This window comes from Coffea arabica, chromosome 4e (assembly GCF_036785885.1).
Source record: "Coffea arabica cultivar ET-39 chromosome 4e, Coffea Arabica ET-39 HiFi, whole genome shotgun sequence".
Classification (NCBI taxonomy): Eukaryota; Viridiplantae; Streptophyta; class Magnoliopsida; order Gentianales; family Rubiaceae; genus Coffea; species Coffea arabica.
Genome location: NC_092317.1, coordinates 991897 through 1015732, shown reverse-complemented (window position 1 = coordinate 1015732; position 23836 = coordinate 991897). Strand labels below are relative to the sequence as shown.

Sequence of the window (23836 nt, the reverse complement as noted above, 5' to 3'; positions counted from 1 at the left end):
ATTAACATGTTCTTAAATATTTTACATATAATATTTTAAAATTTAAATAATTTTTATTTATGATGTCATCTGATTCAATCCCGATCGAACCCGATTGAATTCATTAACCCTTGACTTATGAGTTCGATCGAATCGATGCCGGGTCCGAGTCTGAAAACATAAGATAAAACAACCGCGTTCTTCAACTTGTATATGTGCATTAACTCTATAATTGATGTGAGTGCCGCCGCGATAACGAAGGATTAGCCAATTTTAAGAGTTTAGGCAAAGCTAGCATGCTACTCATTCAATATGACAAGTTGACAACCTGTCACGCAATTTTGAATTATAATATTTTTTATATATGGTTTAAAGTTGTTGGATCTTTCACAAAAAAAAAAAGGTTGTTGGTAGCGTTGTGACAGAAAGCCACTACATATGTCCCTTTGAATATACGTTTTAAGAAAGAAAGGAAAGTCCAATTGTCCAAAAACAGAAAAAAAAAAGAAGAAAAAAGCAGAGGGTAAATGAACCAAATTGCTTGCAAGCTGCTCACAAGCAACTCAATCAAAAACTCAACCTGAATTTAATCAAATTAGTAACTGGTACCGTTTTAGAGTCGTATCATTAATTCATTTCTTTTAGAGCAATGTACACTACAAAGATTCCACAGGCAACAATGACAAAGGACTGGATGGCACTTAAGTTAACACCCACAATCTATCCCTACGGTCAACCCATACTGCCTTTTCTATTTCTATATTTTTAAAAAAAAGGAAAGGATTCATATTAATAATACTCCAGCAGTGAAAGAGCTTTTAGATTCCAGAATGTCACCATGGAAGCCCAACCACTAGCGGCTAAATCCACACCACAGGCAGTTCTAATTTGGACCATCACAAAGAGGGACTTCCAGAGTTGACATGAGGCCCATCACCAAAAAAACCTGCAGAAGTGGGTCAGAAGTTCCCATGTTCGGTCACTGTCTCTAAAGGCTTGACAAATAATATCCAGCCTGGATAGAATTCCATGGGCTCTTTACTCCTTCAAAAGTGCTGTAGGTGCGGCCCAAATACATGCCCAACTTGTACTACCTTATCCCGTGGTTAAGATAAGTCAGTAGTGCTAACATGATTAATTAATTTGAGTTTGACGTTATTATTAATTATAGAAGAGAGGTTTTGTAATATTCCGCAGAACTATACCCAAAAGCCCTAGAAAATCACGATTAATCGTCCCTGGCAATGGACACCGACGTGATTATGGTTCCCGCCGGCGAAGGATCTTCATCGGCTCCAGCTGCTTCAAAAAAGCCTAAGCGCTTCGAGATCAAGAAGTGGAATGCTGTTGCCCTTTGGGCTTGGGGTAAGTAGTCCTTCCCTTTTAATTTCTCTGTTTGTACATTAAGACTAATCATCTTATGCTGGTCTAGTAGTTGTTCTCTAAATTCAGAAGGTCTTTGCTTAGTTTTTTCATTTTTATGATTATGTAATTTTGGTCTGGAATCTTGGGTTTATTTGTGCAGATATTGTTGTGGACAACTGTGCCATCTGCAGGAATCATATCATGGATCTATGTGAGTTCCCGTGAAGCATTTCTCAGTATTCGTGAGCTGAAGATGAATTTATGTGAAGATTTATAAATAACAAAAATTCGATTGCAGGTATCGAGTGTCAGGCCAATCAAGCTAGCGCCACAAGTGAGGAGTGCACTGTTGCGTGGGGTATGTGTCGGAATCTAATCCCTAACACAAGCATTAGCCAAAGATGTTTGTTGATATTTCGAATTTAGAGGTTTCTCATGTGATTTTGATGCATAGCTTCTTTAGCTGCAAATGTATGGGTGATATAGTTTACGTAACATGTTTGTTTTAGCTGTAGACCGTTTTTCAACAAATCTTGATTGTTTACATTTGCTGCTGTGGATGATGATGTACTTCTGACTGGAATTCATATACGTAATTGCTTTTTCAGCTTTAGAGAATTTCATTAAAGAATCCTAATGTTGGGGAGGAATCTGAAGATGAAGAGGAAAAAGGATGAGATGTACATCTACAAATCTTGAAGCTGATTTCACGCAATTTAATCAAGAAAAATGTAATATTAAAAAAAAAAATTGATCTCTGTTATGTGCAATTGATAGGGCCTAAGGGAGATCCGGTGACGGGAGTATAATTAGGTGAAATTTAGTTTGTGGAAATAACCTCCCCATGTTGAACGTTCAATAGCAAACTGCAGTTTGCCAGAGAAACTTTGATTCCTAGATAATAGCTCTAAATCTGCTACTATTAAGGCCTGAACTTACTTCATATTGGTAAACCTGCTAATACTGATACTCATGGCTAAAACTATCTGCTTAATTGAAGAATTAGCCAGCCTGCTGCACTTTAATGTAGTCCATGGGTATTAATTTTGACTCTCTCTCTCTCTTTCTCTCTCTCAACCCTATGTAAAAATTGAACTCTTTTCTATTTAAGTTCTTTTTCTGTCTATCTTTTTTTTTCGGAGATTCTATGTGATATCTATTTCATCGTTGGCTCTTCTTGATTGACATCCTTAGGTTCCAGAAAACTTCATGGAAGATGAGGTTGGATCTCTGAAGTGTTTATTATCTTTCATTCTTCCAAGTTTTCAAACATGGGTTTTGGAAATAATCTTTTATCTCCTCTTTAGGGAAGCAAATTCTTGCTCTTCTTTGTGTTGATTTTTCATGAAACCTTTGGTAGAGAAAAAAACCTGAGGCACCTTTGATAATTTGATGTTTCAACTTTTCTACTCACTTTCCCTCTTTGTTTGGTTTGCTATCTTTTCTTTTATGCTTCCTTCTTTAGCACATATAGAATCAGCTAGCCTTTTCTAGTTTAAGATGACTAAGAGGCTGAGAATAACTATATTGTACAAATAGTCTATGATGTTTCAAACTTTTTGATGACGGTGAAAACCTTATAAAATCTAATTTCCGCATCTCGTGTAGTTGTGCAAACTGACTCTTTTTTTGGGTAACTTGGAATTAAATTGATAATTAAGGTTTCTTGCATAATACTTTCCTGTAACTGATTGTTTGGGCTGGGGTCACTTGGGAATGGAAGAATATATAAGCTCTCCATACCTTGCTTTCCTAATATGCAAGTGAATAATTGACACAGTGCAGCATATTGCTTGTGCCACATAAATGGTCTTATTTGCTACTCCCCAAATTAGAACTCTCTTTTTGTATTAGTTTTATCTAACAAGTGAGTTTGCATATTGCATAGTCTGGTCTTTTTTTTCTTTTTCTTCTTTTCTTAATGCATGTGTGTATTTGTAAGAGCTTTGCAGATAAAGTTAATAATAGTTGTATCAGTTCTGTTTGTTACAATTCTGGTATCTTAATCATGTTCTTGATTATGTTTTGTAGGCGTATGTAATCATGCTTTTCATTTCCACTGCATCAGCCGTTGGCTCAAAACCCGTCAAGTTTGCCCCCTCGGTATTGCTTTTAGCTCAGTCTTTGTTTGATATCCTTTACAAGCAGGTCAAATATATAACTTGAAAGTTTGGTCTCTGTTGCAGACAATAGCGAGTGGGAGTTTCAGAAGTATGGTCACTAGAAGGTACAGTGAGGCAATGGTGGAAAGGAATTATCTGATTGTAATACTCATCCAAGGGAACTGAAAAAACAGCAAAATCTGCAAAGTTTTGGAAACTTAAAGGCTTTGTTAAAGAATGCTGTGATTCATCCTTTTTTGACCTTTTAAATTGAGCCTTGCGAGTTTTGGAATGCACAAATAGGTTCTGAAGCTCTCTTTATGTTTAAAAGAATTCATGTAAGAATATCTTATGGGTATTGTAACAGGTTGAAGAAGTCGCATTGGAGCGTCTAACCTTAAGCATTAGCTAAGGCCGATTTTCCACTGGGACAACTCTTCATCTCACTACAATTATGACTTGCGTTTAAAAAATTGTCTGCCTGTAACTTGTACTTAGCACCATATTACTGGAAAAGTCCAGCTGTTGCAATTATTTGTGGTAGTTTAGCGGTTATTGTTTACTTTGGTTGGCACGTTGCGGTCTTGCATTATATTTCATATGGGTTCAGATTAATGATTAATGGAAAAGTAAATGGAAGGGATTGATGATTATGGCTGTGTGAGAATAGTTTTGTTTCGCCTTTTCCGTTCGATCCTTTGTTGTTAAGGACAGTTCTAGGTTCTTCATTACGTGGTAGACCAGGGTTTTGAGTGACTTAGAGAAATGAATAGGTTACTGTTTGCCTCCTGGATCTTTTGATGCCGCTGGAATTTCATCTCCTAAAGAGTCCTCATCCATCATGCCATATTCTGCACATTCGTGACTCAGAATGTTACTCTTATCTCTGCTTGATCTGCACCCTCTCCTGCATCCCGATCGATCGTATGGCCCAACCTAACCATATCCTAGTAATGCAAGATAGAACTGATAGGGCCATGCGGAAGAAAAGAAAATGCAACAAGAACTCTCAGAAAAGGAGAAGCGTACGGAAACTAATGCGCTTCCTTTATCAGGGGGTGTAACATGTAGCATTCCAATTTAACTGGTAGTAATAATAAATACATACATGGACGCTGCGAGGGAATTCAGGCATCAGGCCCTCCCAGTTCCAAACATGGGTGGGAGGTATGAATGAACTTTCTAGCACAGCAAATTCTTGTCGGACGGACATACTCTGAAACAACCAAGCTCTACCATTGAGCAGCGTTTGTTCTATCAACTCCTCTCGCTTCCCGGTTAAAAAGCGTTCGTGGGCAAAGCTATTTGTTCTTCACGATTGATCCTTACAGCTAACTATTTACAAAAGCTAAAACAACCTCCTCATTGCACAGCGGCTGAGCGATTTACCGGTATTCCTTTCTTTTCCCCCAATTTGAAACCTCACATGGATTCCGCAGATGGAGACAGACGCCAAACAACTGCAATTGGGCTTCTCACAAGGTGCTCCCCATCGCTCCACTCTAGTGACCCAAACGCAGGCTTAAGGGCACCAACAAGGATGCCACTTGCAGTCGTAAATGAGACCTCATACGACAACGTATCGTTCCCTTGGCTGAATACCAGCTGACTCGGTGAAACAGTCACCTCCACAGACGGAGGAGCATTTACTTTCACCTCATACACGGCCTCTGCATTGCTCCCCACATTCTTAACTACCCTCGTATACTTAACCACGCTGTTGCCGGGACTGAAGACCACCGAGAACGATGGATAATTCAAGTCTCCCGGGGTACCCATCCCCTGGGCACCGCAATCCACCGGAACAGGCCCATCCCTCACAAACACTGCTATCCTCCCCGGACTGTACCCGACGGCACATAAAAATGCCACGTAATCACTGGTTCCCAGGTCGTAAACCAAACCAGGATTGAGCGCCCTGTTGGGATCCACGTGTCCCGACCCGTGAACAAACGGGTTCGACTCTTCCCCGGTGGCAAGGTCCTTAATGCTCTCTCCGATGTTGTCCACGTTGTAAGCAGTGGTCATTAGAGCCGATTTAATAGCCGCCGGAGTCCACTTTGGATGGGCTTTACGAAGCAGTGCCGCTAATCCACTCACATGAGGGCACGACATGGAGGTCCCCGATGCAATATTGAACTCCACCCTTCTCGGGTCAATGTCCAACTGGGATGGGCCAGCCAACCCGGTCCAACCAGCTAGGATATTCACCCCGGGCGCAATCACATCTGGCTTTAGAATCTCCGGCGTCAAATGATTCGGACCGCGGCTCGAGAATGCCGCCACACGCGGCGCCGACGGTGAGCTCCCGATAACCGTTCCTCTAAAAACAATGGTAGCCGTCGGCGAGGGTTCAGACCTGAGGTAGCTCTTAATTTTGTCGCCGGCCGTTTGCCCCACATTCGTAGCCGGAATTAGATGCGAATCCGAGATGAGCTCTTCCCCGGAATCTGCAAGGTTTGCCAGTATCATCCCGCCGCCACCGGCTAATTTGACTGCGCTTCCTTTGGCCACTCTGGCATTTCCACCACCGCGGTCGCATATCACAATCTTCCCCTTGACTTTGGAAGAATCAAGCCTGCCTTCATAACAGTACCTGCTTCCGCAATCCCCTGCATAAACCAGCGGAAGCTGAGTATCCCCCAGAGGCTCGCCGGCATACACCGACACGCCGCCGTATATGCTTCCGTCGCCTAGAACAACATCCGCAGGGAACTCCCGATCGATGGTGGAAGCACCGACTGTAAGAATCCACGGCGCGATATTCACGGCAGTGTAGGGACCTGGACCAGAATTTCCCGCGGAGCAAGAGGTCACGATCCCGTACTTCGCAGCGCCAAACGCACCAATTGCAATGGAATCATGATCATACTGGGGAGCGTAGCCATTGGCGCCAACAGAAAGGGAGATGACGTGAACTCCATCGTCAATGGCTTGATCCATGGCTGCTAATATATCTGAATCGAAACATCCTGCGGTCCAACAGATCTTGTAGGCGGCAACCCTGGCCTTAATCGCCATTCCTCTGGCCTCGCCTCGAGCGTATTCATAGAGGCTGGCGTTCTTCACCACCGATCCAGCTGCGGTGGATGCGGTATGCGTTCCATGACCTTCTGAATCTCTAGGGGACTTGGATTCTCCTGCTTCTTGCAAGGACATTCCCAAATAGGCCTCGTATCCTTTGTAATAAGCTCTAGCGCCTATAATTTTTTTGTTACACGAAGCTGGGGGAAAATCCGGGCCCGTCTCACATACACCTTTCCAGCTTGAAGGAACAGGAGGAAGGCCTTCATCAGAGAAGCTAGGATGTTCGGGCCAGATGCCCGTGTCGAGGACAGCTACGATGACGTCCTCGGCGTAGTCAGAATTGGGCCAGATGCCGAAGAAGTCGTCTAGGCCGAGGAAGTGAGGGGTGCGGGTGGTGTGGAGTTGGCGGACGCTGTCGGGGACAACGGAGAGGACGCCGCGGCGACGGCGGAGCTCTGCAGCCTGGGAGGAGGAGAGGCGGGCAGAATAGCCGTGAACAGCGTGGTCATAGGTGTAGATGAGCTTGGTAGGGGGATGGTGAGCGGAAAGGGGGGAGAGAGAGCGGAGGATGGAAGAGTACCAGTGGTGGTGGGTGGGGAAAACGGAGGGCTTTTGGGCCTTGGCAACATGGACGATGTAGGTTTCCCGACCGTCGGATGAGGCAGCGATGATTAGAGCAGGGATGTAAAAGAGGGAGAGGATGAGGAGTACGGAAGACAGAGAAGCCATTGGAGCCCAAATGGTAGGTGATGCGGATGACGATGAAGATATTTCTAATGTCCTATTCCTTCCTATATAGGCTTGGTGCACTGTCGGGGGAGCAGGCGAGGCATCCTAGTGATTGGCCGGTGCTGTTACAGGTTACCGTGGTACTAAAGTGCAGTAACTTTAATATATTTTCTTTTCCATTTCAAAAATTCTTAATAGAAATGCTACACCATAGGAAAGAAGAGATCGGGGTCGAAGCAAGGTGGCATGTTTTTGGCATTTTGAGAGTTATGATTGAAGAACCAAGTACCAAAAATTTTGCAAATGTTTCTTAAATCCAATTTGTGACCGCCAACTATTGGGAAAATCCGTTTCACAAACGGTCACAAACACACACACACAAAAAAAAGGAGAAGAAACTTTTAGTCAATTACTATCATAGCTTAGTACACTCCTATGCAAATAGGGATGGCTATCATATTGAAATGGGTAGGAGTTGCATTGCAAACTCCATTTGTAGTACTCCTTGGTTTAGAGGTTTATATATATATATATATATATATATATATATACACATATATATATATATATATAAATTGGAGATTTTAAATCTAAGATTCCTCTGTGCATTTTCTCCTTCATCACCATCTAAACCTAACTTTCCTCCGGATTTAGAGATTTGGTGAATTGGAAAGTTTTTGTTATCCAAATTGAGAAGAATCAAGGTGTAAGAGCAAAAAAAAAGTGGATGAATTGAATATATATATATATATATATATATATGTATGTGTTAATTCCAAGCAGGAAAAAAATTAAAGAGAAACTTAAAAGAAACAATTCCCTTCTGGCTTCTTTATCCCCCTCCCCTCTCCTTGGTTTCTGGAAAAATTGCGACAATAGATTTTCTCTGCTTTTCTTTTCTATTTCTTCTTCTTTTTCTTCTGGTTTCATTTGTAAACTTCCAAACAAGGCATGGCTTGGGCTGCAGTAATGTGTTTCCGGGATTGGGTAAGGTGCGCGATTGGCATATAATTGGGGTGGAAGGGCGTGCGGCCGGCTACTTATCTTCCAGGGCCAATCATGAGGAATTATTTGGAAAACCCACTATTCTATTCGTAAAAAATTATTTACTTACATTATAAATATATATTAATCAACTATATTTTATATTTTTAATTATCTTTTCATTACATATATATTATATTAAAAAATGATAATATATTTTTTAAAAAAATTATTTGAAATAATCTCCAGTCCAAAGCACTCTCGATTATTACTGCTTGTCTTTCTCTATAACAAATAAAAGTCCAGCTTGCAGCAGAAAGTGACACCAAAAGAATGGGAAAATATCCTGTTTGGCAAGTAAGTTTTTTGTCAAATTTATCTATTAAAAGTTTTTGAGTAAGTTTTATATACACTGACAGTATATAAACTATCAACATTTGGTTCATGATATGTGTGAAAAAGTTGAATTTCAAATTCAAATTTTACATAGTTATCATTCATCCAACGCTGACAATATGTACACTGTCAGTGTAGGAAAGATTAATTCTAAATTTTTTAATAACTTTTACTACAATAATCTCAAAAAATTTCTAAAAAATTTTAAATTATACATTTCAAAATATCTAAAAATTTACATATTTTAAAATTTTTTTCTATAACTTTTATAATAAATTACAATAAAATTTTAATTAAGTATAAAAAAAACTCATTTGCCAAATAAGGCCATTGATGGCGTACTGGATGCCAAATCTCTCTCTCTCTCTCTCTCTCTCTAGGAAGATGGTTATGGTTGCAATCTTGTGCATCTTTAATAGCAATTGTGAAAAAGAAAATGATTGCAAAAGAAAACGACAACGGACAATTTCTGCTTGTAAACCTTACACGCTATCATACGCATTATTCATCCAACATTTCTCATTCCTAGCTTTTCCAACAAGTATCAAATAAAAATAATTCTGCAAATAATTTTCCATAGTACCAGCGTATAACTTTATTTTAGATATAAAAACACAAATAATACTCCCTCTGTCCCATTGTGATAGTTTTAGATTTTTTCACACAGTTTAAAAAAAAATCGTTAATTTTATTAGAAAAATAAATTTATGTTGTTATTTTTCTAAAATACCCTTACATTAAATAAAGTATAACTTTATATTAATTATTTATGAAAACTTGAATTGATGGTTTATGAAAATTTGAATTGATGGTCAAGAAAAAATCAATTCTCATTTTACATTAAATAGGGTAGGTTATATTCAACAATAATATATATTAAATAAGGTAATTTATACTAATGACAACCTGCATTGAATAAGATTATTTTAGAAAAATTAAAAGATAACTATATTTTTTAACTGAAAAGTGGATTATAATTTGGGGCAGGTGAAAAAAAAATGACTATCAAAATAACACGAGGAAATGGTAGAGTAGTTGAGCGTATTCCAATGATTTCCAAATAACCAAAAAAGTTTTTTTAAAAAAAAAAAAAAAAAAACCAAACCGTCCACGCTTCTCGGTTTACAAAGTCAATGCACATCCACGCCTCTGATCTCATGTCTCCATTTCGCCTTGCCTCACCTACTACTGTTTTCTTTTTTTAATTCCTTCCACCGGAGCGGAGTGGAGAGCAGACTTCAACTCGTCGTCACTCGTATCGCATCAAGAACAAAGAGCACAAACGGTTGCCGGTAACAATTGTTGTTTTAAATGTTGTAAAATTTTTTTAACAAGGTATAATTTTACGTGAATTACTTGTAAAATTTAACAATAATAATATAATTATTATATATGAAACGTATATGAACAGTAATAAAATATCACAACTCTGTTATTAAGATGCATAAAAAATTTATATAGAATTATAAAACTTTTAAAAAATGTTACACCATTTAACGACAGTTGATATCAACTTAAACTACATCGGAGTCAAGACACCTTGGATCCAACTTAAGGGGGCCCCCCATACTAACTCCATTATCAAGCATTATTAATGTCATAATTCTTAATACTCCCCCTGTCCCATTTTGATAGTTATAATTTTTCTTTCATATAGTTTAAGAAAAAATAGTTAAATTTGTTGAAAAAATAAATTTAGATTGATATTTTTCTAAAATACCTTTACATTAAATAGAGTATAACTTTATATTAATTATTCATGGAAACTTGACATGATGGTCAAGAAAGAATCAATCCTCATTTTACATTATTTCACATTAAATCTAAACGTATTAAATGGGATAGGATAATAATCTATATTAAGTAAAGTAATTTATATTAATAACAACCTACATTAAATAAGAATGTTTTAGAGAAATTAAAAGATAATCATATTTTTCAATTGAAAAGTGGACTACAATTTGTGAATTATAGTTGTGTGTGGGTCGTTCAAAAAAAATGTAAATTGCTTACAAATATTTGGTCTTCAGAGCATAGAGAAATCCAGAATTCATACTAATACAAAACCAACCGAATGGTGCCTTCCCACAACCCATTTTTGTTGGTTTATTTTGACTCCCAAGAAAGTATGATGGTGATCATCTCACCACTGTATCAGCTCACATAGATCGACAAGGCTCGAACTAAGCTATCATCCCCACAACATAATAAGAGTACTGTATCAATAGGTTCAAATGCTATTGTTTATAACACCACTTGTCCTGCTTATTAACAGATGTACACCAATAGAGAATGGAAATATTCAATGACCATGTGACCATTAACAAATTCAGGGAATTCAATGACCATGTGACCATTAACAACCTACAATGAAAGGCAATCTACCAAGCTAGCCTACAGTGTGGGAATTCAATGTGCTTGTGTCCGTGTTAGCTGCAGTCAAAAACAAATACAGCGCATTCTATCAGAGACCATAGCGGAGCTGCTAATCCTAACTACCCACCACAAGAAAAAAGTCTGGGAGCGACTAGATGCAACAAGTTTACAAGGACTTCACCATCCTGAAAATCTCAGCTTCAGCGTAAAGTAATAGCCAAATATATCTTCTCAGTTCTACAGGCAACAAGAATGTCAACTTAATCCACCCAATGAAAACATTCCCATAGCACTGCAGACCCTCACCGATAGAAATATCAAATATATGGTAATAAGGCCTGTTCCAAGCATCCTGCTCGGGTGCATGTCATTCCTAGGTAGAACAACCAGTGCCCATAAGAGTCCTGATATAAGGAACCCCAGCGTGCAATACAAACTCCTGTCCATTGGAACTATGAATAAACCGGGTTTCTCTGACCAAGCTCCTAGCAACATTGAGAACCCCAAGCCGATAAGTGTGTTGAACATTGGACCTGCGTAACATCCAGACATGGCAATCTGTACACCATCCCCTCCATTTATTGCCAATGCAACATTTGACACCAAATCACCCATAGAATTACCCCATGCCAATACTGTTAACCCAAGTAATGAAGGGTTAACTCCCAGGACAACACCTAATCCTACCAAAAGAGCAACCAGCTCGTTTGCAATCATATAAAACCAAACAATACTCATCAAAAAACCCCCTAAAACCCATGGAAGTAAAAATTTCCGCGGTGGATGTTCTGACCTTGTATACTTGCAGGCAAGAATACCAAGAACACAGCCAGAAGAAACACCAAGGAAATATGCAACTTTCCCACTTTGACCACTTGCAGTGTCTGCTGAATTCCAAAGACATGCCAGAAGAATTGGAGCCAATGAAGCATTGCCAACTGCATAGAACTTCGACCACCTTTCCTCCTCAACTGCAGGTATTGTTAGTCGTCTTGGCACAGTCAAAGGCAACTCCAGAATGGAGCATAGCTTAGAGCAGGAGAACGAAGAGTATTCAATCTCTATGCCCTCATCATTCCATCCCCACACAGGCCTATCCTCATCAAGCACCTTCAGTGACTGGTTAGAATATATTGCTACATTGGAAGCCCACATCCACTGGGGTAAGGTACTACGTGATTGAATTCCATCACTTCCAGTCTCGAAATCAAGTAAAGGGTTGTAAATGGACTCATCTTCTTGGGTTCCTTGAGAAAATATACTTCCTCTTACTGGAAGCAGCGGTGTGACAGCATCCAATTTTAACCTCTCCACCTCTTTCCTCAAAATCTCATTAGCAGCAACAACAAAAGCATAAACCACATATATCATCAGAAATGCAATAGCACCTCCAACCCCCACTTTACCAGAAACCAAGATGGCCAGTAGTGATAACAGAGCCACGATGAAAAAGGTAACATCCCTAATAAAGCAGTTTCGATCAATCTGAACATCCTGCTCAGCAACACATAAAGAAACAGCACCAGCAACGATGCAAGTGACAAACACAGCACCACCAAGCACACTATTTAGTCCCACTTCTCCAGCGTCAGACCCCACAAATGCAGCAATACTCGCAAAGACATCAGGAGCACCATTTCCAAGCGGAAGTAGAGCAACTCCAGCAACTGAAGGGGACAGCTTCAGTAAGCCCGCAAGCTTCTCCAAAGAGCAACAAAAGTAATCAGCTGCTGTATTACCCAAAAGATAGAACAATGCAACAAGCCAAACACCAAAAACTAGAAAAGCCCACGAACTTCCACTGCAACTACAGTAATAGAACTTGATGTAATCAAAGAACCCACCAGACGAGCATTCGGGGTGTGCTTTCAAGAACTCACAGCTACTTTTATAGCCCACGTGCTCAATCAGACCAGAACAAAATTCAGGGTGTTTATCAGACAAACTATTAGGATCAGAACCATTAACGGAGATGGAAGAATTGATACTCAGTTCCACCATTCGCCGATGAATTTTCCCTGTGTATATATGGTATCCACTCGTTGAGGTCCACTGAACATTGTAGCCCAAAAAGGACGAAGAATTTCTGAGAAAAGGGTTTCTAATAATATCTTCCCGGTTGTAGAAGAAGAAAATTAGGACAAGGACACAAAACCCATTAAAAATGCCTCGATTCCTCGGCCTCTTTCTACTGTAATTTCCGATCAATTGCCTCATTTTCGATATTTACAACTCAAGCTTTACACGAAAGGAAAAATCGAAACCCAGATAAAAAATTCAAATTCCGACTAGGGTTCAATTCATGAAAAAGAAAAAGTAAAGAAAATAAACCCTGGAGGACAGCACATCCAAGTATATAATTGGATATCAAAGTTGATTGAAAGTAAGAAAAAGATGGAAATGAATTTTTAGGGAAGACGAGAGTCTTACCGATTGAAACCCAGTGATTTGATTGAAGATACCTAGAAGAAAAGTTTAGGGTTTATGACACGGAATTAGGAAAAATTCGCTTATCAAAGGTGGAATGCAAGTTTTGGAATTTGTTGAGCTGATGAGGGCTTCTGCGATGTTTCGATTGCAGATGCAGAGCTACGGCTCTTTCTCCGTAGTCTGTCGTCTCTTTGTTATTGTTTCCTTCTTCTTTTTTCTTTTTTCTTTTTTCCCCTCCAAAGGTCCAACTAACTTAAACATACTACTTCAAAGTTCGAAACCGAGGAAAATGAAATTTGATGGCAATTAAATTAATCTCCTCGAACTCACTCACTGTCGTCCTATTGTACATTACGCACTTTTCTAGTTGGGATAATTTTAGAAACCTCCCCTGGGTTTCTGATAATTTCACCCATCCCCCTTCAAGTTTGAATAATTACATTAACCTTCCTTTCATGCAATAAAATGACTATAATATTCTTCATTTATAAATAATTCTTACAAACCAAAAAGATCATACAACTACAACTAGTCTTTCTTTCTTAAGCAACGGTTGCCACGTAAAACAAACTCTTATCATTTCTCTCTTATTCTTTTTCCTACCTTTTTTCCTCTACATCTCATAATTCACTATTTTTTCATAGCCGCTATCTACACAACCATCAAATATATCCCGAATCATCATTATTATGAAAATAGATTCTCTTTCTCTTTTGTTTTCCTTTTTTTTGTAAGTATTGTCTTATTGAAATTGCCAAATGACAAGTTGCCAAAGCATATTTGTTATCAAACTAAAAGATGAAAAGGATGGCGGTGACACAGAGTACAGACAAGAAAATACGAGTGATATCGAAAAAAAGAAATGTGGACTAAGAAGCGTTACGCTATTATGCCAATTGTGCAAAAAATAATTTTAGGATATAAAACTACAATCAAATTTATCCAGAGACATGGGATGTGGTTTCTCGTGTTGCTTTTGGTTACTCTGCGATGGTGTTCTTGGTGAGTTAGATTATTTAAATATTAACAAGGTTGCAACCATTTGGATTGAATTTTGATAGTGACATAGTCAATTTAAATGTTAAATTTAGGCAAAAAAAACTTTGAGGCTAAAGATTAGGTTGACTATAAACTTTAATTGTCATAGTTGATTTACATGAAAAGCTTTGGAGTGACAAAAGTGGGCTATCAAAATTGTGAGAATATGTGAATTAAATTGAAATGGCTTATTGAGTTCGTTAGAATGATGGTTATGCCGTTTATAATAGTTACTGTGTGGAAGAAATTCATGAGTGAGTTTATCCCTCTTTCTAAATAACAAATGAGTATTTAGGATTTTTAGGGATAAATTTAGCATGCTGGATCTATATTGTTACGGAAATCCTAATAACATGGGAGGTCGGTGTAATTTTTTAAACTAGAAAGAAGATAATTACAATTGTCAAAAACCTCAAGAGAAGTTTCTGAAATTATCCCTTTCTAATTTCTCTAACGAGTAACCACGAGGTCCACGACCTAATTTGGGAGTTTATCAAAAAAGAGAAATAAAGGAGAATAAAAGAATACACATCTTTCTAAATCTACTGCTTCCTCCTCCGTCCCATTATGTGAATCCAACTATTTAGAAAATGTGTTTTGACAAGAATCCAACTTTTAAAAATAGTGTGTTTTGATCTTGATGTTTGTATTTTTTTTTTTTGAATTTATCGTTCAAAATTCAAATTTTGAATTTGAATATAAGAGAAGTATAAATAAAGGAACGGACAATATTAGGAATGGAGACTAAAAATGGTTCTAATTTTTACTACATGACAAACGTTTTGAGATATTTCAAAATGAAAAGCATGATAAACATTTTGGAATGAAAGGAGTTATAATTCACAAATTTCTCTTTCTATTATTGTTATCCTACCATCCCATCCACGAGTAAGTTTATAAGAAAATGTGATAGTAAATATGTATATGAACCCTAAAAATGTGTGAGCTTAGATGAATAATATGTTAGCAATCATGACTACTTTATCTACGAGTTAGTTGTAATCTTGACTTACAGAAAAGATTTTTTGAAATAAGTTTGTTTAAAATGTGGAATAAGTATTATTGGTTGATTCTATCTTAAAAATAAAAGGTATCATTGTTTGATTGTAACTTGTAAATAAAGTATTGAAAATCGTAACTAGAAAAAATCGCAACACCTCAAAACATTTTTTTACTATAAACAAGTAATTCGTGAAAAAACCCTTAGGCACAATTTGCTACATTTTTTATGACTTGTCTCGTAGAGATACATTAGTAGACCAAAAAAAAAAAAAAAGAAGAAAAAACATGATGATCGATTGTGACCATGTGAAGTTTATACGGCCACGCCTGCGTATGATTCAGCAACCAACCAGTTAGAGCTTGTCATCATGTTATATTTTCATGTGCAACTGCAATGTGGTGATAAGACACTGGAAAATTTGTTTTTGATCCAAACAAAGAAAAGCAACAAAATGAGAAGGGACCTTTTATAATTGGCTTTTAAGTTGGCTATTTCTGTTTTAAGGTACAATTTGGGGTGTGCAGCATTGAATCGGCACCCTCGAAAAAAAACTTGTAAAACAAATTTGACGGTTGAGCTTTGATTGCTCTCCGGATCTTCATGGCAAGGAAGCCAAATTGGATTATGCAAAAATCAGGATAAGGAAGAAAAGCTGTATGAGGCGACAGTCCGCAGATGGGCGCTCTGTGTTTGGACCAGGCCCGGAAACGTTCCGTCTCAAAATTGCATAAATAGGTTGTCGTCACCTGATACTCTTCTTGTCTATCTCCACCACTATTCGTATTACTATTCAGATTGACTAGTGGTTAGTAACAAAATATAAAGTGTTTTTAAAAAAAAAAAAAAAAAGCTTAACAAACTTGAAGTATTATTCTTGAAAAAAAAAATATTAGAATAAAAATTAGACGTAATGTAGTCGGTGTGAAAGTAATCGTCTATCCAAAAACCAAGGAATTTAAGTAGTGTGGGAGAAAAAGATTGGTATTGGTGTCAATTGGAGTCTAAATATGTAAAAAAAATGATAGGACAAGAAAATATGGGCACTTTTTTGGGAAACCACAATTCACTGCCACGCATCGTTTTCTGCTATTCAGTGTGAATAAATAAACAAAGAAAGCTAGTAGCAGTATACAGCTCATGCTTAGCTCTCCTACTATGTGCTAAGGCCGGATTACATAATCCCAACCCGCTCAAAGATTTTGTCATCTGATCATCCAAAGTCTCAATCTTTTCTCCAACCGTATTCTCTAAATCGTTCACGTAAGTGGGTTGTCTTTCACTCTCTCAAATTCTTTCTCAATTATTGATACATGTAATTGTGAACAAAGTAATCATACTGCTAGTTCCTAAACAAATTGCTGAATGGCAGCGATGAGTTTTGGGAAGAAAGAGTACGAGTTCTTGAAGGTGATCGGCATCGGCCCTCGTACTCCTGGCTGTTATATCAACGGCCAGTGGAAGGGAAATGGCGCTCTTGTTTCCTCCGTAAATCCCGCCAGCAATCAGGTCTCTCTTTTCCTCTATGCTTTTCCTTTTCAATGCTATCTGATTCTGTACCACTCCCAAAAACCGTTCGATTTCTTGGTTAACTGGGCTTTCAACATGCTTCCTTTCACGCTTGCTGGAAAATTTTCTTTTTTTCTTTTTGTTTTTCCCCTTTCTCTGGCAGTTAAAATTTGCAGAAGAATTTGATTAGGAACAACCATAAATTCTTTATCCCTTACGTTTTTTGTTTTGGACTCAAAAAGTAGATTTTTTACTTACCCGAAAAATTAGATTTTTGTACAAGTTGCAAAATGGCATCTTTCATTTTGTATATTTGATTATTATGTTCAATATGACAAGCTCGAGATTAGAACTTTAGAGTCTCTTCATGAATTACCATTATGACTATTCTTCCCCTCCATAAAAGCTGTTAATTGGTTGAGCCTTTTCTGCTCTTTTCTTATTCAAACTCATTGGGAAGTACTTATGGTTCCTTTATCGTTTGCCCCCCCCCCCCCCTCTCCTTTCCCCCAAGACCATTGCAGAAGTCCTCGAGGCATCACTACAAGATTACGAAGATGGCATGCAAGCATGTTATGAGGCTGCTAAGTTATGGATGCAGGTGGGTCCATCACTTACAGCTGTCAGTCAAGTTATCTAGCTGGACTTTTGCCTTGATAGATTCTGTTTCATAAGTTGGTAGAAAAAAGTCGGGCGGATTCGTCTTCACAGATGTCGCGAATCTTGGAAACTGTTAAAAATTATTTGGCAGAGAAATGCACTAATCCTTGCACAAACTGCAAAATGATTGAGCTAATTTCCCTTCTGATTTTGCTTTTGTTTCAGGTTCCAGCTCCAAAGAGAGGTGATATTGTTAGGCAGATTGGTGATGCATTAAGAGCAAAACTCCAGCAACTTGGTCGGCTTGTATCACTTGAAATGGGGAAAATACTTGCTGAAGGAATAGGGGAAGTTCAAGTGTGTCTTCTCCTCATGTATATTGTTGTTTATTTTAAAAATTCATGAAGTACGTTTTATCTTTTACATTTGAGCTGTGAGTTAAGCATATTTATGCTCGGTGCCAACTCGAATGAAAATAAGACATTCTGAGTGGGGAGTGAAGTCTTTGGGAGGTTTATGACTGCTACCTTTTGCTTTTGTAGTGCTCCCAGTACTTATAGTTAAATGAATTAGTGACATTTATTGTCTCTGCCAGCTTAGATTTTGGGTGGGAAGTGGAGTAGTGCTTCTACATTCTCTAACTTCAGATTACTGCAGGAGATCATCGATATGTGTGACTTTGCTGTTGGATTGAGTCGGCAGCTAAATGGATCAATTATTCCTTCAGAACGTGAGTCCATCAATCGTAGCCCTCCACTATTGCAAATTTTATAGGAGATATACCCTGAGTTTTTTGGGGTTTCTGCCCAAAATTTTTAACATTTTTTGGATTGTATCTTGAGTACTTGCAAAATCTTTGAATGTTATCATCTTGCTATTCTTGTTAACTTACTGGAGCTTTTGGTAGTTTTTAACCTTTGAATTTGCATTATAGACAATATACAGTTACTTAGTTCCTCATTCACCACCAGAAAGTCTTACCCTACATGACTATGGCTACATTTTAACAGGTCCAAATCATATGATGTTTGAGGTGCGCTGATTTTGGTTCTCAGATATTTGGAGAAACTACATATTTTCTCTATCAATATCATACTCTTGTTCACAATAATGATGTGCACAGACGTGGAACCCTCTCGGAATAGTTGCCGTTATTACTGCTTTTAACTTCCCTTGTGCTGTTCTAGGTGAGAAGTTGTTGCCACCTTAACTTATACGACTACTTCTTTATCTTGGGTTTTTTCTTTTTGATAAAGGTAATTATTATGAGTTGGATTTTTTCCCTTTTCTGAAGACTTTCTCAATCTACTTATGGCAGTGCTGTTATTTGCTGCTTCATGTGGCTGTTTTCAATTTTAATTTGAGAATATACATTGTTAATTGTACATATTCAGGCTTGAGTACATGTGCTTATTATATTCCACTGCCTTTTGAATTTGGCAAGAAACCGTGTCAATAATCTCATTTACTGCAAGCGTGCTGCCTTATTGATTAACAAATTATACTCCCAACTTTCCTGTCGAGTACTCTAGCTACTCTTACTCCATAAGTTGTAGCAGGTTTTGCAACTATGTCTACTAATGACACTTGGACCATGCCTTTTTCTCATGCATGTGGAACTGTTTGCTTCCTATGTGATTCATCTTCCAAATTTGGTTTATATGCAGTACTTGTTTGGAACTCATTTCTGACATGTGATGTGGAAATCTGCTGGTGCCTGTTCCAATTTTTAGAAAATTTGCCTTCATTGGAATTTATGCTGTTTCTCCATATCTCAAATTATCAAGAGAACCTCATTTTTTTTAATTTCCCCCCTGGGATGTCATTATTTAAGGAAAATGCTATACTAAGCGACATACAATTTATATGACAGACACAAACTAAAAGATGCCCCACCTCCTGATATTTAGGAGTTCTATGATTCTATCTTTCGCTTAGGCATGTTGTGTTTATAAAGTCGCTTTTTGTTGGTGGACTTTTAATATCTTTATTTATGTTGATTTGAATGAGCAAATTATTTGTGCAAATTTTTTTGTATGAAAATTGTTTTCAGTTATTTCTGCTATAACTTGTGCTTTACTTATGTAGGATGGAATGCGTGCATAGCTCTGGTTTGTGGCAACTGTGTTGTCTGGTGAGTCTTATAATGGTTACTTATTTTATAGAGTAATTCATTCTGTCAGACCATGGCTGAATTACATGAACAGAAAATCTCAGAGCTCTCTGCTCCATTATGGAGTTTCACTTTATTGATTTGATGTTATCTTCATTTATAAAGAGATTCATATTCCTTGTTTGTGCATTTGAATCTTTACTCTTTATATCATGTTTGTGATTGTGCCTGATGTATTGGTTGTTGTTCCCTTTTTTCTTCACCCCCCCCCCCCGGCGGCGGGGTTGTGCAAAACCCTGCTGGAATCATTCTTTCTATGTTGTGATAACAGGAAAGGTGCTCCAACTACCCCCTTGGTCACCATAGCCATGACCAAAATAGTTGCTGGGGTGTTGGAGAAAAACAATTTACCAGGTGCAATTTTCACCACCTTTTGCGGCGGTGCTGAAATTGGGCAGGCCATAGCTAAAGATGCACGTATTCCTTTGGTTTCATTTACAGGGAGTTCAAAGGTACTTACTAAAATATCTCTTTATGAAGGATTTTGCCTTAACCCTACTTACATTGTACCTATACTGTTTTACAGTTATCCCCTTCTGTCTGTATTTTGGTTCTACTCGTTGTTGCTAAGTTTTAGTTCTTAAATGAGTCCAACAAGAAATTTGCTAGCTTGGAGTTTGAAGATCATAGATGGAACGGTTCGATTTATTGCTGAAATTCTTGGAATTTATTTGTTATCTTTTATACCCCTTTATATATGGTCTGTTCCTGTGTCGGCTGTATATTTATAGATCAACATCACGTAAAGAAAATCCATTTTCATTAATCTGAAAGGTATTAGCATCCTCTGCTTTGGTTTCATAATCTTATGAGCAGCACAATATGTTGCCTTAGTGAAACTCCATCAATCACTTGTTTTGTAACTGATGGTGTATGAAACTATTTTATTCCCAGTGACAAAGTTTATGGGTGATTGTACTGAAGATGTGTTTCTTCACACTTAAGTCTTGGTGTTTTGTGTATCTTTAACTATGAGTCATGTTTTACTAAATTTCTTTTTGTGAGTTTACCTACTCTAGTTAATCAGTTCCATGTTAACGTATGAGCCCTTATGAGACAGTATGTGTGTTCTTCCTAAACCTGACAATGTGAGTCCCAAGCACCATAAGTGACTGTTTCATGCATACTTTGTAACATATCTTGATGCCATGGTTTTAGTCTATTTATCTGTTTTGTTTGGCCAATTTTCAAATTGTTGAAAGGAGAACTTACTTTTTTTTGTTCTTTCATGCCTGCAATAGGTGGGTCTAATGGTTCAACAGACAGTGAATCAGAGGTTTGGTAAATGCTTGCTTGAACTAAGTGGAAATAATGCTATAATCGTTATGGATGATGCTGACATCGAACTTGCTGTTCGCTCGGTTCTTTTTGCTGCTGTTGGTACAGCTGGCCAGCGCTGTACTACATGCCGTAGACTGGTATTATACAATTTGTTGTGTTTATTTTAAGTGGTCAAGATTCTACCCGCCTAAAACTTGAATTTCCATGACTTTCTTAATTCAAGCAAAATCAGTTAGTTTCCTTCCTTGATGTAGCTTCTTCATGAGAGCTTATATGCCAAAGTACTTGGCCGACTTCTTGATGTGTACAAACAAGTTAAAATAGGGGATCCATTAGAGAAAGGCACACTTCTTGGGCCACTTCATACTCGCACTTTGAAGGAGAACTTTGAGAAGGGAATTCAGAATATCAAATCTCAGGTATGCAATTTCTGAAATAATTATAGTAACTCTTTTCAATCTGCTTTGTCTAGGTGCTTCTTCATTAATTTTTGTTTTCCCCGTGGAAAACCTCTTTGAGCATCTATGTTGCATCTGCTCAATGAGCAATAAGGAATTAAATATGTTTTAGCAAGCATTTCTTAAAAAACTTGGAAAAATTAAGTTGAATTGTTCTAATGTCCTTGAAATTCTGGAAATATAATGAAAAGAGAGTCACTTTGCTCACTGAAGGTATAGTTTAAGCATGTGGTTCTAACACATATTACGTCCTTGATGCATCTTGTAAGTATTTCCAAGCTAACTGTGCATGAGACTGTTGGTTTAATAGTTGGTAGGTTAAACAGCAGACAATATATGTGCATGAGACTGTTCTGCTTTTCTGCATTATCTCTCTGTGGTTCCTTATCCCGTTTTTTTTTTGGTTGGGGGGGGGGGGGGGAGGTGTTGTTTGGTTGTGGCAAGGAAGATGCAGATGACATCAGTTTGGTGCTTTCTTCTGGTAATGCTTTTAACATGGCAAAGCTTGATTTATAAACTAATCTTTGCAGGGAGGAAAGATCCTGACTGGTGGTTCAGTAATAGAATCTGAAGGAAACTTTGTGCAGCCCACTATAGTTGAAATTTCTCCTGATGCTGATGTAGTAAAGGAGGAACTATTTGCTCCTGTTCTCTATGTTATGAAATTTCAGGTGGCTTTTATCAGAGATTAATCAGAATCTATGCAATTCCTAGTTTTCCTTAATCCTACCTGACAACTAGGCATTATGTATGATCCAAGTGATTTTTATTCTTAACTACCATCGCTTTGCAGACGCTGAAGGAAGCTATAGAAATAAACAACTCAGTACCTCAAGGACTAAGCAGTTCCATTTTCTCCCGCAGGCCTGAGGTTATATTCAGATGGATTGGGTTAGTGGTTCACTTGTACTACGCTCAGTTTACATATGGTTTTGCTCAATGATTTTGGACTTGTATGACTTGCTGCATGCATCAGCCAGCTTTGGTACTCAAAATATTTTCTTTTGAGCTTCGTAAGACACATACTATGATTTTTCCCCCTTTCCCATATAACCTTTTTGTGTTGATTTTCAATTTACCCAAATGGAATACATTGTAAACCTAGCATCTTTTTCTAGATTGTTACTACTATTCTCGCTTCTCTTACTTTGTTTGCTGGAATTCACATGGTAAGTGATGCAGACCTGCAGGAAGTGATTGTGGGATTGTGAATGTTAATATACCAACAAATGGTGCTGAAATTGGTGGTGCATTTGGTGGTGAAAAAGCTACAGGGGGAGGGCGAGAGGCTGGAAGTGATTCTTGGAAACAGTATATGAGACGCTCAACCTGGTAAACATTATTATCCTCTTGGATGAATTCAGTGTATTAAATTTACATCAAGGAACAAGAAGTTTGTTTTCTTCTTTCCCATGGTTGGCTGCTGGGGTTTCACAACTTAGATATGTTTGCAAGTGTCGCATGTAGTGTAGGAGGTTCAAAGGCCTTTTGAACCAAAACCTCATCTGGGCTAATGTCATTTTCCTGCAGCACAATCAATTATGGGAGCGAATTGCCACTGGCTCAGGGAATCAACTTCGGTTGGTAAGTGTGGTTCCTCTTTTGACTGAGATTTTTCTTGCCTCACTTGTAGAAGCACCCTAGTCTTCCTCTGACTATAGTGCGGATATTTTTTTTTATCCTCTGCTTTTCTTGTAGAATTGACAACCTCGGCGCAGCTCGGGGCCCCCACTCAAAAGGCGACTGTAGTATCAGGCGCGATCGAACGTTATGAATAATTAAAATCCTTGATGTCTTAGTTCCTCTGATTTCAATTAGTAGGAGGGGGCAATATTATGTATGGTGTCGCCCTTTATTTTGCCCCTTTCCCCACCTTCTATGCGGGTCCGTATCCCAAGCCATTGGAAGAAAAGAACCATCTGGCAAAATCTCAAACTATGTTATAAGCTGGAGAATATTATTGATTTCTTTTCTCCTGCTTTTGGTATTCGTCAAGAGTGATATTCAATCTGCTTTCGGAATTTGTGGGGGATCTTAGGTGGACGGCTTGGACCCAACGGAGGGAGCAGTTGGTGCAAGGGAAAGCTTATTATTTTTCTTGGTTGAACGAAGAAATGAGAAACCTGAAGTAACAAAATTTGTTGACCGAATTAAAATATTTAGATACTCCAATACTTTAGATTCTCTCGTCGATGAACATTTAAAACCAGATAGATATTGGCACAAGTAAAAAGCTTAGGTAAGAAAAACCAAATCAAGTGACTTTTGGTTTCTCTCGGCTTCTCATCAAAAGAGTTGGCTAGTTAACGTGGTTGAGCTTTCAATGGCAGATTCGAATGATCCCCAAAACAAAGAAACTGCAATTGAATAGTATGGCCTAGTTAACGTG

At 38.1% G+C, this 23836-nt stretch overlaps 4 protein-coding genes across 6 annotated transcripts; 2 read left to right on the top strand and 2 right to left on the bottom strand.

Moving 5' to 3' along the window:
* The first annotated feature begins 1108 nt into the window (after positions 1-1108).
* Positions 1109-3980, top strand: LOC113741364 (RING-box protein 1a). The gene is made up of 5 exons (XM_027268880.2): positions 1109-1344; positions 1505-1555; positions 1643-1702; positions 3376-3447; positions 3531-3980. Exons 1-5 carry the CDS (start codon positions 1224-1226, stop codon positions 3566-3568), a joined length of 342 nt encoding a protein of 113 aa, XP_027124681.1. The 5' UTR covers positions 1109-1223; the 3' UTR covers positions 3569-3980.
* Positions 3981-4453: 473 nt separating this feature from the next.
* On the bottom strand, positions 4454-7351 carry LOC113741363 (subtilisin-like protease SBT1.4). Its single transcript, XM_027268879.2, has one exon. The coding sequence runs from the start codon at positions 7200-7202 to the stop codon at positions 4869-4871; it is 2334 nt and encodes a 777-aa protein (XP_027124680.1). The 5' UTR covers positions 7203-7351; the 3' UTR covers positions 4454-4868.
* Positions 7352-10807: 3456 nt separating this feature from the next.
* LOC113742980 (cation/calcium exchanger 3-like) lies at positions 10808-13693 on the bottom strand. The gene has a single exon (XM_027271025.2). It carries the CDS (start codon positions 13173-13175, stop codon positions 11214-11216), a length of 1962 nt encoding a protein of 653 aa, XP_027126826.1. The 5' UTR covers positions 13176-13693; the 3' UTR covers positions 10808-11213.
* Positions 13694-16548: 2855 nt separating this feature from the next.
* On the top strand, positions 16549-23434 carry LOC113742464 (aldehyde dehydrogenase family 7 member B4). Of its 3 annotated transcripts, XM_027270300.2 has the most exons (16): positions 16549-16689; positions 16799-16935; positions 17450-17536; positions 17761-17892; positions 18193-18265; positions 18546-18568; positions 18659-18722; positions 19624-19669; positions 19980-20160; positions 20950-21126; positions 21244-21408; positions 21978-22118; positions 22241-22338; positions 22630-22779; positions 22978-23031; positions 23146-23434. In XM_027270300.2, coding segments are annotated over exons 2-16 (1527 nt in total). In that variant the 5' UTR covers positions 16549-16689; positions 16799-16800; the 3' UTR covers positions 23147-23434. The 3 variants fall into 3 exon arrangements, with proteins under 3 accessions (XP_027126101.2, XP_071903031.1, XP_071903032.1); XM_072046930.1 differs by lacking the exons at positions 18546-18568; positions 18659-18722 and having other exon boundaries at positions 23146-23278; XM_072046931.1 differs by lacking the exons at positions 22978-23031; positions 23146-23434 and having other exon boundaries at positions 22622-22688.
* Positions 23435-23836: the final 402 nt, after the last annotated feature.

Coding starts and splice junctions, on each gene's coding strand:
- LOC113741364 (XM_027268880.2), top strand. CDS start 1,224: ATGGACACCGACGTGATTATGGTTCCCGCCGGCGAAGGATCTTCATCG. Junction 1,345..1,504: donor TGTTGCCCTTTGGGCTTGGG/GTAAGTAGTCCT, acceptor TTATTTGTGCAG/ATATTGTTGTGGACAACTGT. Junction 3,448..3,530: donor CCGTCAAGTTTGCCCCCTCG/GTATTGCTTTTA, acceptor TCTCTGTTGCAG/ACAATAGCGAGTGGGAGTTT.
- LOC113741363 (XM_027268879.2), bottom strand. CDS start 7,202: ATGGCTTCTCTGTCTTCCGTACTCCTCATCCTCTCCCTCTTTTACATC.
- LOC113742980 (XM_027271025.2), bottom strand. CDS start 13,175: ATGAGGCAATTGATCGGAAATTACAGTAGAAAGAGGCCGAGGAATCGA.
- LOC113742464 (XM_027270300.2), top strand. CDS start 16,801: ATGAGTTTTGGGAAGAAAGAGTACGAGTTCTTGAAGGTGATCGGCATC. Junction 17,537..17,760: donor CTGCTAAGTTATGGATGCAG/GTGGGTCCATCA, acceptor CTTTTGTTTCAG/GTTCCAGCTCCAAAGAGAGG. Junction 18,569..18,658: donor CAAATCATATGATGTTTGAG/GTGCGCTGATTT, acceptor TGATGTGCACAG/ACGTGGAACCCTCTCGGAAT.